General features: G+C 47.6%; 1 protein-coding gene across 3 annotated transcripts in view; it reads left to right on the forward strand.

Moving 5' to 3' along the window:
- Positions 1–858: 858 nt before the first annotated feature.
- The window catches only part of Ciita (class II major histocompatibility complex transactivator), a 46,764-nt gene continuing 34,137 nt past the window's right edge, over positions 859–13,485 (forward strand). Inside the window, exon 1 of one of the 3 annotated variants that reach the window (XM_021184946.2) lies at positions 859–1,221. In XM_021184946.2, the coding sequence (XP_021040605.1) occupies positions 939–1,221 (283 nt within the window). In that variant the 5' untranslated portion in view covers positions 859–938. Of the gene's footprint in view, positions 1,222–9,250; positions 9,341–13,485 lie in introns of those variants that run through there. The other 2 variants (XM_021184947.2, XM_021184949.2) reach the window with 2 other exon arrangements.

Here is a 13,485-nt window from a genome sequence, read left to right on the forward strand (position 1 = left end):
TGGAACTTTCTGACTGAGTTTCTGGGAGGCCACTCTGCAATTTACGTGTGGATCTGCCTGCCAGAGGCTGAGAAGCTTATCCACAGAATCTGGGACCACTTACATCACCATTCCCTGTGTCTACTCCACTCCACTCATGTCGCCATTCCCTGTGTCTACTCCGCTTTCCAGGAACTTTTTTTGTAAGACAGTGTCCCAGGCTGAATGTGAGCTCACTGGGTAGCTGAGGCTAGCTTTCATTAGCATGTGTTCTCCCAACTACTGGGTTTACAGATGTGAGCCACCATGCTGGCTCCAACTTCAAGTTTTGTGTTCCATTTATTCAGAGCTTCAAAGCAATGACATGCCCATCCTTTTTAAATATTATTCTTTGTGAGGCAGTCTTGTGTAGCTCAGGGAAGGCTTGAAGTCACTGGGTAGCCAAAGATAACCTTGAACTCCTGATCTCCCTGCCTCTACCTCCAGAGTGTCGGAACTATGGGGCTTATATCACCATACCCAGTTTATGCGGTGCTGGGGATTGAACCCAAGGCATAGTAGACGCAAAGCCATCACTTCCCCAAGTGAGCTACAGTTTCCTTTTTTTTTTTTTAACAGAGCAACTAGTCTGTAGCAATCTGCCCACATGTGATAGTTTTTCCACCCTTCAGAGGGCTTCTTCTCTATAAAAAATAAATAAATAAATAAAATAAAATAAAATTTAAAAGCAGAAAGGAAAGCAGAAATTCCCTTTCTCTTATTGCTGTCCGAGTCACCCCTAACCCATTTCCGTTCATCAGGCACCGTGGCCTGCACCGGAATGAGGAAACATTCCTAAGAAGGAGAAGGCTACACTGACAACAGAGGTTCCTTCATCCTGGGTCTCACTTCATGTTTTGGATGCTTCAAGGCTGGATGAGAGGCGACTCCAGGCAGCTGGCCTGCCTCAGAGCACTGCCATGAACCACTTCCAGGCCATCCTGGCCCAGGTACGGACACTGCTCTCCAGCCAGAAGCCCAGGCAGGTGCGGGCCCTCCTGGATGGTCTGCTGGAAGAAGAGCTGCTCTCACGGGAATACCACTGTGCCCTGCTGCATGAGCCTGATGGTGATGCCCTGGCCCGGAAGATTTCCCTGACCCTGCTGGAGAAAGGGGACTTAGACTTGACTTTCTTGAGCTGGGTCTGCAACAGTCTGCAGGCTCCCACGGTAGAGAGGGGCATCAGTTACAGGGACCATGGAGGTAAGCTGGCATCCCTTTGAGTCAAGGCAACAATGTATGACCAGCCCTAAGGTGTCCTTTCTCTGAAAGGAAAATCTATGTAAAGGATATAGGGTGAGCTTTTGGAAAACCTAGGTGGCTGGGTGCTGCAAGCACAAAGCTTGTTTTCCACATTGATCAGAGCATCCTCAGGGCACACTGCCGCCTACCTGCTTAGTCCATGCCTGAGCACCATCAACAATAGACTCCGGTGTACACTGTTCAGGTGTACAGTGGACCGGGGAACTCCTGCTTCCAACAGACACACCATCTATTGGGAAGACAGGAAGAGATACAATTAGTCACTTCGTGTTGAAAATGGAGAAACTTTATCTGGGAACACAGTACAGTTGGGGTGGCACTTGTCCTGGATCACAGAGTGCTGGGTTTGATCCTAGCATTGCTGAAATGGGAAGTAGGAGTACAAATTCGTAATTTCAGGACTTGGGAGATGGAATCAGGAGAATTACAAATCCAAGCTCATTCTTGGCTGTATAGTGACAGCAGTTGGGGCTAAATGAAACCCTGTTTCAAAAATAATGTAGAGAAAGGGGGAGTCATGGAAATGAAGGACTAAAGAGCTGGGGATCAGAGGGCAGAGTGTGTGTGGGTGTGTGTGTGTGTGTGTGCAACTCTATGTGTGTGTGTGTGTGTGCAACTGTGTGTGTGTGTGTGTGTGCAACTCTATGTGTGTGTGTGTGTGTGCAACTGTGTGTGTGTGTGTGTGTGTGTGTGTGAGAGAGAGAGAGAGAGAGAGAGAGAGAGAGAGAGAGACCAATAGAAGGATAGAGAAAAGAAAACCATAGATGCCCAGGTGGGCCAAGAGGGAAGGAGAGAGGAAATATAAGAGAACCAGAAGGCAAGAAAAATGAAAAGGGACAGAGACAGAGACGTAGAGAAATAGACCCAGCCCACAAGGAGAGAGTATGAGTGTCTTAATTTTCTAATTACATTTATTTCTTTGTGAGCGTGTGTGTGGAGGGACAACTTGTGGGAGTTGGCTCTCTCCTTTCATGTGGGTTCCAGGCTTGAACTCAGGTGGTCAGCAGCTTTACCCACTGAGTCACCTCACCTTCCCAGTGTCTTGGTTTTCAGGATACTACTGCTAACAATTGAATGTGTTGTCTTGTTGACCCTATTGGGTGCTGAGTATGGAAGTCAGGGCTTTGTGTGTGCCAAGTGTGTGCTTTACCACTAAGCTCCATCCCAGCCTGCTTCTGCTTCTTAAGTCAGGAAAGAAGCCAGTACTGACTGTGTTTGCTCCCATCCCTCACTCCACCAGCATAGCCGGCTTCCTCCTCAGGAGCAAAGAGATGCTTTCCGAAGTCAGAGGTTGTTCTGTCTCCCATGTGTGCTGTTCTGGTATTGGTACTGTGGTTACAAATTCCAGCCCGGTTGGTCCTTTCAACTTGGAAACATAAGCTATTCTAGGTTTCTCTCTCTCTCTCTCTCTCTCTCTCTCTCTCTCTCTCTCTCTCTCACACACACACACACACACACACACACACACACCAGCACCTTCTGCCTGGCTCTCCCACCCATCCCAGCCCTTTGAATGCATGTGTATCCCTCATCTAATGCACAAAGCTGAGACTAGCTAGATGTCTCAGGGTAGGAAGTGGCAGAGACCAGTTTGGAAAGCAGACAAGCTGTGTTCCTCAATCTGGCTGGAGACAGGGAGATGTAGATATAGGTATAGGTGTAGGTGTAGGTATAGATTAGATACAGGTATAGTATAGGTATAGGTATAGGTATAGGTATAGGTATAGGTATAGGTATAGGTATAGGTATAGGTATAGGTATAGGTATAGGTATAGGTATAGGTATAGGTATTGAATGACCATGCATTAGACAATGCTGGAGTCCTACATGTTTCTACATTAATTATATCTTTAGGTTGGCTGCTCCAGTATATAAATTCTCAGGTTGGTGGTATCTTTTCTCTCCTGAACACAGCTTGTATTCTCTCCCTCTTAGCATGGACACAATGGGGAACCTTTAGTCCCTCTGATCTCTCTGGATTTCCATCAGGGTGCAAGCAGTCAGTGTGCTTCTCCTGGGACAATGGTACACCTGGGGAAGTAGTGAGTCTCTTCCTCTTTATCTGGACACCCAGCAGGGGAAGCTCCCTCCCTTGGCTGCTGCCTGCACCCCAGACCCTGTATCCTCTCTTTGTTCTGAGTACACTGGTTTCTTTTTAAAAATTATTATTGCATTTCCTCCCCTGGGGTGTAATATTTTGTTTTGGATCACACGTGACTTCAGAAATTGGAAGTAGCTTCAGGGTGTGATCATCTGGGGCTGGAAGACAGAGGAGCACAATGCCTGTGCTTCCTCTTCCTGACCTCCAGGCCAGCTCTCACAACACACACACACACACACACACACACACACACATGTCTTTGTCTAGACTGGCATTTTTTTTCAGCAGCTACATGATTTCTTTGTGTGTGTTGTATGTTGTTTATTGTTTGTGAAGAAACTCCACACAGACACAAGTTATGTTTTAATCATGATATGTCTCATATGCCCAATATATAGATTCAGTATGTTACACAAAGTACCAATAAAAAGAAGTAGGTTGGAATATGACAGTGGTGTACAAAATACTGTACAGGCATGTCAGCAAATTACCAACCTGTATGAACATGTATTTGAAGTATCATTTTAAATTTTCATCTGAACATTTTGACCTGTATGTGTTTTGCTTTTAGTCATATAGAACTAAGGGGGAATTTTCTTGGTCAAGGAAATAAAAATTGCAGGCAGTTAACTGTTATGGCCGGGTATGGTGTTACCCCTGGTGCACCTGCCTTTGAAGGTTTCTGTTATGGCAGTATCTTCTTTAAACAGTTTTGTACACGTTGGTAATTTACAGAGGCTGGCTCTGATCTACATAGAGCAGCCTGTGTGCATATGTTGTTGCATGGCTCCAGTGAGTCTGGAGTTCATGGTCCCATCCTGAGGGAACTCGATGGGCTCAGTGATAAATCAAAGCAGACACCCAGACAGAAGTCACGCAGCTAGAGATGGCAGCCCCTGCAAGGGCAGTCACAGGCCAAGGAAGGGAGAGCTAGGAAGGGCCCTGGTGGAGAACTAACTGTAAAATGGAGGCAACAGTAGTCCCAGTCACTGTTATGTGGGTTTGGGGACAGCATCCCACGTGAGCTGTAAACATTCCCAGTCACAAGGCTGCTTCTGACATCAAGGCTGGTGTCTGAGGTGAACAGGAGAGGGCAGCTCCAACCTCAGGTTTTGTTCATGAGCTAGGTCTTTTGATCTCCTTTCACTGGCCTGCAGGTCATCCCTTCCAGACTCCCTTTTCCAGGCTGTTTTTGACTGCACTCTACTCTGTTCTAAGTACTGTAATGCTACACTCTTTTGGTGCCTCTGGGATTTCCACATGTGGACTTTCATCCTCTAACCCACAGCATGAAATCTCACTCTAGGATGCTGCCTGGTTTATTGGAAAGGGACATTCCCACCAGCTTCCTTCCTTATTTGGAGGTTAGGATGAGAGAACTGGCTTCCTCCCTCCTCCAGACTCCTCCTTCTTCCAGGTGTCCATCCAAGCTCCCACCCTGCTCCTAACCTCCTGGAAGTGGGTAGGCTTCAGAGAGGACTCAGCTCAGCCTGCCTCTCAGCACTTAGCCTATGGTCCATTCACTCCCAGGAGCCCACAAAAGAGAAATGCCTGTGCCAGAAGTTGGCACTTCCCAGATAATTTTCCCAGCCAGCCTGCTATGTATCCTCTTGCCCCGGACTGTGGCACCTGGCCCAGCCAGGGACTATTTCTTATTCTGTCGCTATTGCCTTAAGTGGTTCACCTGGCATCATATTTATCATCCACACTTCCTTCTAGTCACCTCTTGGCCACTTCCTGTGTTCCTCCAGCATACCTTTCTCAGCCCCCTACCTACTCCAATCTATTGCTCCACTAATCTATTTATGACCAATATTGACTTGCCCAATTCATTAGTTTTTCTATTTGTCTATTCACTCATCTGTGTATATTTATATAGCAACCTAGCCACCTGCCTTCCCACCAGTGCATCCATGGACATACCCTCCCTCCTAGAGTTTACACTCTCACCTACCACCTATATCCTATCTAGTCACTTACCCTTCGTTTTTTATCTCCTTTCTTATCTCCTTCTCCTCAGTCACTTATTTAACTTATTTAGCTCCCATGGGAATTACGTGCTTACTAACAATCATGATGCAAGGCACTCACAGCATTGTTATCTACTTGGGACTCAAGTCAGCCTTGATCATCAAAACACCGACTGATATCCCTCCTTTCAGACAATTCCAGAATCGTGTGTGTGTGTTACACATGTACATATTTGTACATCTGTACATGTTTGGGGAGGCATGTGTGCATGCACATGTGTATGCCTATGGATAGAGACTATCATTGATGTCTTCTTCAATCTCTTTTTACCTTTTGAGACAGAGATCACCACTAGACTTGGAGCTTACTGACTGTTCAAGACTAAGGCCAGCAAGCCCCAGCAATCCTCTAGCTTTAGATCACAGGTACAGGGCACCATGCCAATTTTAACATGCTGGGATCTGAGCTCAGGTCCTCATGCTTACACAGCAAACACTTTGCCAACAGTGCATCTTCCCAATTCCCAAATAGGTGCGTTAAAGAAGAGAAGGCCCAGTGTTAGCTCGACCTTCCTTCCCATTCCTCATCTCCATTCACCTTATCCTGGGGCAATAATTTGCAGTCTAAGTTATTCTGTATCCTTCCTCATGTTTCCCCATCTCCACTGGCCTCAGATGGGTCCATAGTTCTACATCTCCAGCCTCATCCTTCTGAGCGCTGATAAGCTGCATCTGGTACTTGCTGAACATATATGGCACTTATGACTGTTTTGCTTGGAAATCATCTGCACAGACATAAGAATGCTTCTACTTAGTTCTTGTGGGAATGGGTCCAGGGGTATCAGAAAGGATGTGGGGAGACCAGGTAACAGCACATGTAAGAGGTGCTGTTGCCAGGCAGATATATTCAGGCTGAACCCCATTCTCAGTGATGCAAGTCTAGGGCAGTTGGGGCCGTCAGAACTGGCAGCCAGTAAAAACAAGAAGGAATCTCCATGTGTCTCAGAAGAGCAGAGCAGCCAACACTGGCATGTCTCGGTGACACGCTGTCATGAGGATGGAACTTGGGTATCGTGTGATTTCTACTACTAACTGTGTTTTCCCATCAAACAACGACTGTTTCAAATTGACTCCTAGCATTTCTCATTTGTCTGTCTACTTCCTTCTTGGGACTTTTGTAAGCAGGGGTGATGACTTTAAAACTGTCACCATACAAAGACAGTTACTATACATATTTTACACACAGGGAAACAAAGGCTCAGATGGTTTGCTGGGCCTACGGTATTATACCTGCCAGGAGCATCCAGACCACCCTTTGTCTCCCAGGCTGGCTCCCAGAGTCCATCTGCTTCACCGCCAACCACACAGCCCTCACTTTTTCTGTATACCACCCACACAAGCATGTACTTGACACGTTTACCCAGACCACTCCCATGTGTAACTCATTTTCAAAGAAGAAAGGTTTATTTCCTGCCACAAGGAAGGCAAAGTGCCCAAATAGCAGCATTACCTGTTTGTTTTCAGACAGGGTCTTAGGTAGTCAGGCTGGTCTCCAATTGTCTACAGCATTGAGGGTGACCTTAAGGTTTTGATTCTACTTACTCCACATTCTACACTTGGGTATTACAGGTGTGCATGACCACATCGCGTTTGTGTGGTGCTGGAAATTAAACCCAGGGCCTTGTCAGGTTAGGCAAGGACTCTACCAACCCCAGTCCCAGCACTTGGTTTTTAAAGATATAATAGAGCTATGTTATTCGATTCAAGCCAGATACTGCTTCCTGATGTGTTAGAGAAGTGTTAAAAAACAGATTAACTCCAGGCTAAAGCTTTCTCACTGATGTCACCTGAAGGATGGACTGGCGGGGGNGCTCACTCTCTCCCTGGAGAAGAGTCAGTGTTGCTTATCACCACAACCCTGAGCCAGCTAGCTCTCAGGCTACTGAATTAGAGTCAACACTCCGGGTGAAACTCGGGTTTTAGTTCATCATGTTGGAATAAAAGACTATGATACGTCCAGAGAAACTCAATGCAGTTTGCTGCGAGCAGAAGCTGGCGCTCACCGTGTCCCTAACAGCTCTTGGTTACCTTGGGAGTATGCACTGGAGTCTGATGCACGTCCTGTGCTGCAGAAGAATGTGTGTCCAATAACTGCAATTATCATTTCAGTGACTTAGCTGAGGTGCAGCTTCTGTGGTCACCCAATTTGGCCCACAAGAAGGAACTGAAATTAACATAAGAAGCTGTGGTGGCTAAGGGAGCATGGGCAAATTAGAGGGTATCCAAATACAGGATATGAGCTGTTTGTAGAGAATTTTCAGGTGGTCCCTTGCTCGCTTTCTTTGCATGCTAGCTGAGCTTGGTAGGCTCTGGGCTCCTAACTGATAGAGGCATGTGAGGGATGAGGCTGCCTGCTTCCCACCTGGGCATCTGAGGACCTTTTTGGAGACTTCGGGCACGCCAGGAGGGGCAGCTGGACCACAGACATTCCTGCATCACTCTGCTCTCTAAATCATGCGCTGCCTGGTTCCTGGCCCTTCTGGGTCTTACCTGCCGGAGTTGCAAGGTAATGGATGGGCTGGAGCCAATGGTTAAGACTAGAGCTTTCCTATGCACACTGAGGTCTTGGGTGGTTTCAGCATTCCTAACAGAGTTTTTAATCTGCACCCAGACTTCCAGGGGCCTCTGCTGGCAGCTCTCAGCCCCACCAAGGTTTTGGGGCTACTTAGACTATCATCTCTTCCTCTTCCTTCTCCTCCTCCTTAAGGAGGAACCCTGTGGATGATTGACAAGCTCTCTACCCTTGAGCGACATCTCAAGTCTATGTCTGTCTTTGAGTACACTGTGCTGTACTTCTAGGAGACCTCCATCCTGAGAAGCTTGGCACTCCCAAACTCTAAGCAAGCCTGTGGTGTATCTAGTAAGCAAAGAGTCTCTGGCAGATTCTACTCTCTCTAGTCTCCAAGTGGGTTTTGAGAGTGTTTGGTGTGGCATCTGCTTTGAAGACAACACGGTTGGCCTTACCGCCTAGCTATACTCTTGGCTGCATCTGTGTTGCACATTTGAATCACCGTTCTTAGTCTCAGTTTTCCTCAGCCACCACAGTGGGCTCAGGGGAATATCTGTGTAGTAGAGTCATGGTGAGAATCAACAGCATCTGGCACCATGAAGTAACCACTGTCATCCGAGGTCCCCAGTGTAATGTTGGTGAAAAGGGGTGGGGTCCCTTTTCTCAGACTACCCTGAAATGCCACTAAATCAAAGTGACAAGTGTCCCAGCTCAGCCCCATGGCCATGCAGCTGGAGGTTCAGGGTGGGAGAGAAGTGGGTAGGGGTCAGAGGCAAACTTGACTCTCTTACTCACAGCTGGAGGTTCAGGGTGGGAGAGAGGGGCATAGGAGTCAGAGGCAAACTTGACTCAGTTCCTCGGCTACAGATGAGGAAATACAGGCTTGAGAAAGGGAAGTGACCTCTCCAAGGATGCATGCCCTGGGAAAGCAGAGCTTTGCTAGCGGACCTCAGGTTTAAATGCCTATCTTTGTGGTTGGGCTGAGACAGAGTGAAATAGAGAGCCACCAGGGGTGTAGATGAGGTGGCTTACAAACCAAACACCTGCCTTGGAATTCAGCTCTACTGGCTCAAATCTGTTGTTCTCTCCTCCTGAGCAGGGACTGGTCTAAGTGAGATCTGCCTGTAGGGAGGGGTCCTCTGGAAAGACTCAGTCCAAGCGAACTTGGGTTGCATGTGGTAGCTTCTGAGAAAGCACGAGGTGGATATCACTTGTCAGGGGAGGAGGGGCTCCTGCTTAGCTCTGCCTTTGGCCCAAAGCTGAAGGTGTAGATAGAAAGTGAAAGGGGGAAAAGCGCCACAGATACTCCCTATTTGTGAGGTAGCTGCCAGGAGACTGCCCGCCCCAAGCTCCTAGGAGCCACGGAGCTGGCGGCAGGGAGACTGCAGGCAGCACTCAGGAGCACGGGGCACAGCCGCGGTAGGTGTCTCCAAGATCCCCTTTGCAGCCGCTAAAGTTAGGTTGGGAATCCGAGGCTCTGAGGCTGGCAACTATTTGCCCGAGGTCAGACAGCAGGGCCGGAAAAAGCTGGATGGGTGTGCAGGAGGTTGAGAGGCTTCTTGGATCTTGGACGGACTGTACGCAGGACCTGGGAGCAGGGAGCAGGGAGCTGGGATCCAGAACACGAGGCTATGCACAGAGCTGGCAGTGAAGGCAGGTGGCGGGATAGCCTTGCAGGAATGTCTGCAGCTCTGAGACTCGGACAGTGGGAGGCGCGGGGGAGGAGGGGGAGGGGGTGGAGGGTGGGCAGACGTGCACTCTATTAATCCCCAACATCTTCAGAGAGCGCAGGGACCTTGGACCAGGGGCTGCCCTTCACTGGACCTTCATTTGCGTGTTGGGACAGACCACCTCTGACTCTGGAGTCTGGGCGCCGGGTCCTTCTTGTGAGGGCTTGGCACAGAGACAGCATAGGGTGCACTTATTTGACTGGGGGAGAGGTGGAGGCATCCACCTTACTTTGTCACATCCTTTAAGGAAAGTTGCTGAGTGCTGAAAGCGGGAGGGTAGAGTTCTCCTGGAGATCCAGGCAGTGAGAACTGTAACCACTATGCCTCCTCCGACAGAGTCCTTCAGCTCCTTTCTCCACTCCAGGCCTCACGCACCTAAACCTCCACTCCAGGCCTCACGCACCTAAACCCCTACAGTGTGGCCCTTTTCCTATCAATGCTTGGAGTTCCTCGCTTCCGAGCAAAGTCTTAAATCTGTGTTTCCAAATAAAATAAATACAATTTCTCAGGTAGATTAAGAAAATAGGGTTTTCCTCCTCCGTAGCCTGGTGTAGCCAAAGAGCGTCCCCTTCCGACTACAAAACCTGCTTTCCTGGAGGCTCGAATGTGGGTGAAGAAATGACTTCACCCAGTGATGACTGAGCAGGAGGTTCCAGTAGCCCACGCTTTGGAAATCTGGGAGGCCGTGGATGACAGGTCCCAGGGCCACAGGGTCCTCAGACCCACTCAAGGTCCCTAGTTCCGCCCAGGCCCTGTTATCCAGTACCAGGCCCCGGTCTCCGGCCTTGAGTGCCAAGCCCCGCTTCTGTCCTCTGCATGTTCCCTGGGTGCAGAGCCTGGGAACCTGGGTTAAACCACCTCTCCCCAGTGACTCTCGTTCATTTCAAGGAGAGGCACTAATGTATCTTTTTACTATCTATGTGATCTGTGGAGACTGAGCCCAGAGAAGTGATCTTCGTTATGGTTTCTAAAGACATGTTAATCTATTCACATATGTTAATCTACTCTACACATATTATCAAGTAATATACAATAATTGTATACACACATAACCTATAATGGCATGTATTATAGCACTTATTGATTAATAACCTATAATGGCATGTATTATAACACTTATTGATTAATATGCTTATGTTTGATTTTGTTTTGCCAAACGCCATATAGCAAGCTGTTGTGCGTAGTCAGGATTTGAACCCAGATCCCCCGAGAACCCTGTCTGCTGCCTGGGTAGCTGATGTGAATTTCCATGAATGCTGGTGGATTCTGAGCAGGTTGTACTCGGCAGTACAGCAAAGACAGTTTGGGGGAGCAGATATTTTATTTTGCCTTGGTGGCAGGTGGCATCATTGTTCCCAGGCCTTTCAAGTCAGTAATAGAAAGTCTTTTCATAAAATCATGGTGAAAATATGCAGCATACATTTACTATTGAGCACACTCATAGTGTTCTGGAACCATCACTACCTCTCTTTCTAGAACTTTCCACCCTCCAAGATAGAAACTCTGGACACTGAAGCAGTAACTTCCCCTCTCCTGGTTCCTGCTGACTCCCACCCACACCTAGTTCTCAGATTCTGACTGCTCTAAGTGCTTTGTAAGTGCAGTTTTCTGTGTCCAGCTTCCTCTGTTAGCACAACCCAGGGTGCTGCACCCAGGGCCTGAACACAACCGCAGAGACTATTCTAGCAGGGAGGTCATGTGTTGTGTGCCCAGGCACTGTTGGTGGGACTCAGCTTGTGTCAGCCTGTGAACTATTTCTTGTTTTGTGTTTTGTTATGTTAGTAGTTATTTGGGTTATGATTTTGAGAACTTAGGGTATCAGGTTCTCTGTAACCCAAGCTGGCAATCTCCTGCCTCTGCATCACCAAAGTGCAGACATTACAAGTGTATACAACCATGGCCAGCAGCCTGTCAATGGACTATTTGTAATGTTGCTACCTTAAAATATTGATGTCAAAGAATCTGGCTACTTTCTTTTGATTTTCTAAGAAGAAGAGGTAGAGAAGAAGAAGAAGAAGAAGAAGAAGAAGAAGAAGAAGAAGAAGAAGAAGAAGAAGAAGAAGAAGAAGAAGAAGAAGAAGAAGGAAGAGGAGGGGGANAGGAGGAAGAAGAAGAAGAAGAAGAAGAAGAAGAAGAAGAAGAAGAAGAAGAAGAAGAAGAAGAAGAAGAAGAAGAAGAAGAAGAAGAAGAAGAAGAGAGAAGGAGGAGGAGGAGGAAGAGGAGGAGGATAGAAAAGGAAAAAGATATTTCTTTCTTTTGATCCACAAATGGCTTCACTTTCACTACCATCTTCTAGAGTGCTGGGGTTACGGTATGAGCCACCATACTCAGCTAGATTTCTTTCATTTATTTATTTTTACACTTGCTTATTTGTTTGGTTGTGTAGGGTAGAGGGCCCAAAACCATAGCACACCTGTGCAGGGCACAGGACATCCTGGGGGAGTCATTCTCTCCTTCCAGGGTGTGAGTCCTGGGGATCCCCTCTACTAGCTGAGTCATCTCTACCACCCAAGTAGTTTTCTTGTAAGATAAGCATATTTGAGCCACACACATTTGTAAGCCCAGCACACAGGAGGCTCATTGAGAAACAAATAAAGACACCCTCCCTAAATACCTGGCGTAGTGGCTCACACCTTTAATCCCAGGTCTTGGGTAGCTGAGACACGTATATCTCTGAGAGTTCAAGGCCAGTCTGGTCTATTTAGTGAGTCCCTGGACAGCCAAGATTAAATGGTGAGATCATATCTCAAAATACTACTGCTACTGCTACTACTACTATTACTACTAAAATAATAATAAATATCCCAAACAATAAACCCCACACTTCTGTTTCTTCAAAGTATTAGTATACAGAAGATACTAAGGTAACTTAATTAGGTCTTGTCAGAACAACAGTCTAGGCAGGCCAGGTGATAGTTAGAGGAAAGAAAGATGAAGCTGTGGGAAAATCCAGGGAGGGACAGGTCACTACATAGAGTCAACAGTCAAAGAGGGCTGCTGAGAAACTTTCAAGAAGGAGCCCAGAAGAATGGGAGAAGTGTCCGATCTGCCTTCCAGCAGAGGGAAAGCATGGGAAACAATGCAGAATCAGGACCACAGGAGGAGCCAGGCAAGCTAAGCACTGGAGGCTGCTTGTCAAGGGGATAGACTCGTGACCTTGGAAATAAAACCTTAAATTATGCGTAGGTGTGCGTACATGTGGGCATGCATGAGCATGTGACTGTGGGTGACTGCAGAGGTCAAAGGCATTTGATGCTCTGGGGCTGGAGTTTCAGAGAGCTGTGCGTGATCTGACATGGGTGCTGGGATCCAACCTCAAGTCCTCTGCAAGAGGAGCAAGTGCCCCTAACCACTGAGCCATCTCTTCGGCCCCAGCCTCACTTGTTATTCAGCATCAGCAGGGAGCAAGTGTGAGATGAGGAGCATAGTGAGGGACGCTGGGCTTTAAATGTAGATTGATTCCAGGTACACCCAGTGCACACTGGTCACTAACACTTGAGAGGTCGAAGCAAGAGGATCAAGTCCCAGGCCAGCCTGGGCTGCACAGGAGACTCTAGATTCCCTAACCCCACCATACAGGGAAGGGGTTGGGATCTAGTAATTGTTGTGTTTTATAAGAAAGAAAAGGAAGCCAGGGATATGTTTGGTAGAGGCATGGTATGGTGAAGTGGAGGGGTGCCTCTACGACCCCATTCTGTGGCATCTCTTCCCTCTGAGGTACCAGACACAGACTGATATAGTATAAAATAGAGTTTATTTAGGGCATGGGGAGGGGAGTTGAGGGAGTGGAGACAGAGAAAGGAAGAGAGAGAGAGAGAGAGAGAGAGAGAGAGA

This window comes from Mus caroli, chromosome 16 (assembly GCF_900094665.2).
Source record: "Mus caroli chromosome 16, CAROLI_EIJ_v1.1, whole genome shotgun sequence".
Lineage (NCBI taxonomy): Eukaryota > Metazoa > Chordata > Mammalia > Rodentia > Muridae > Mus > Mus caroli.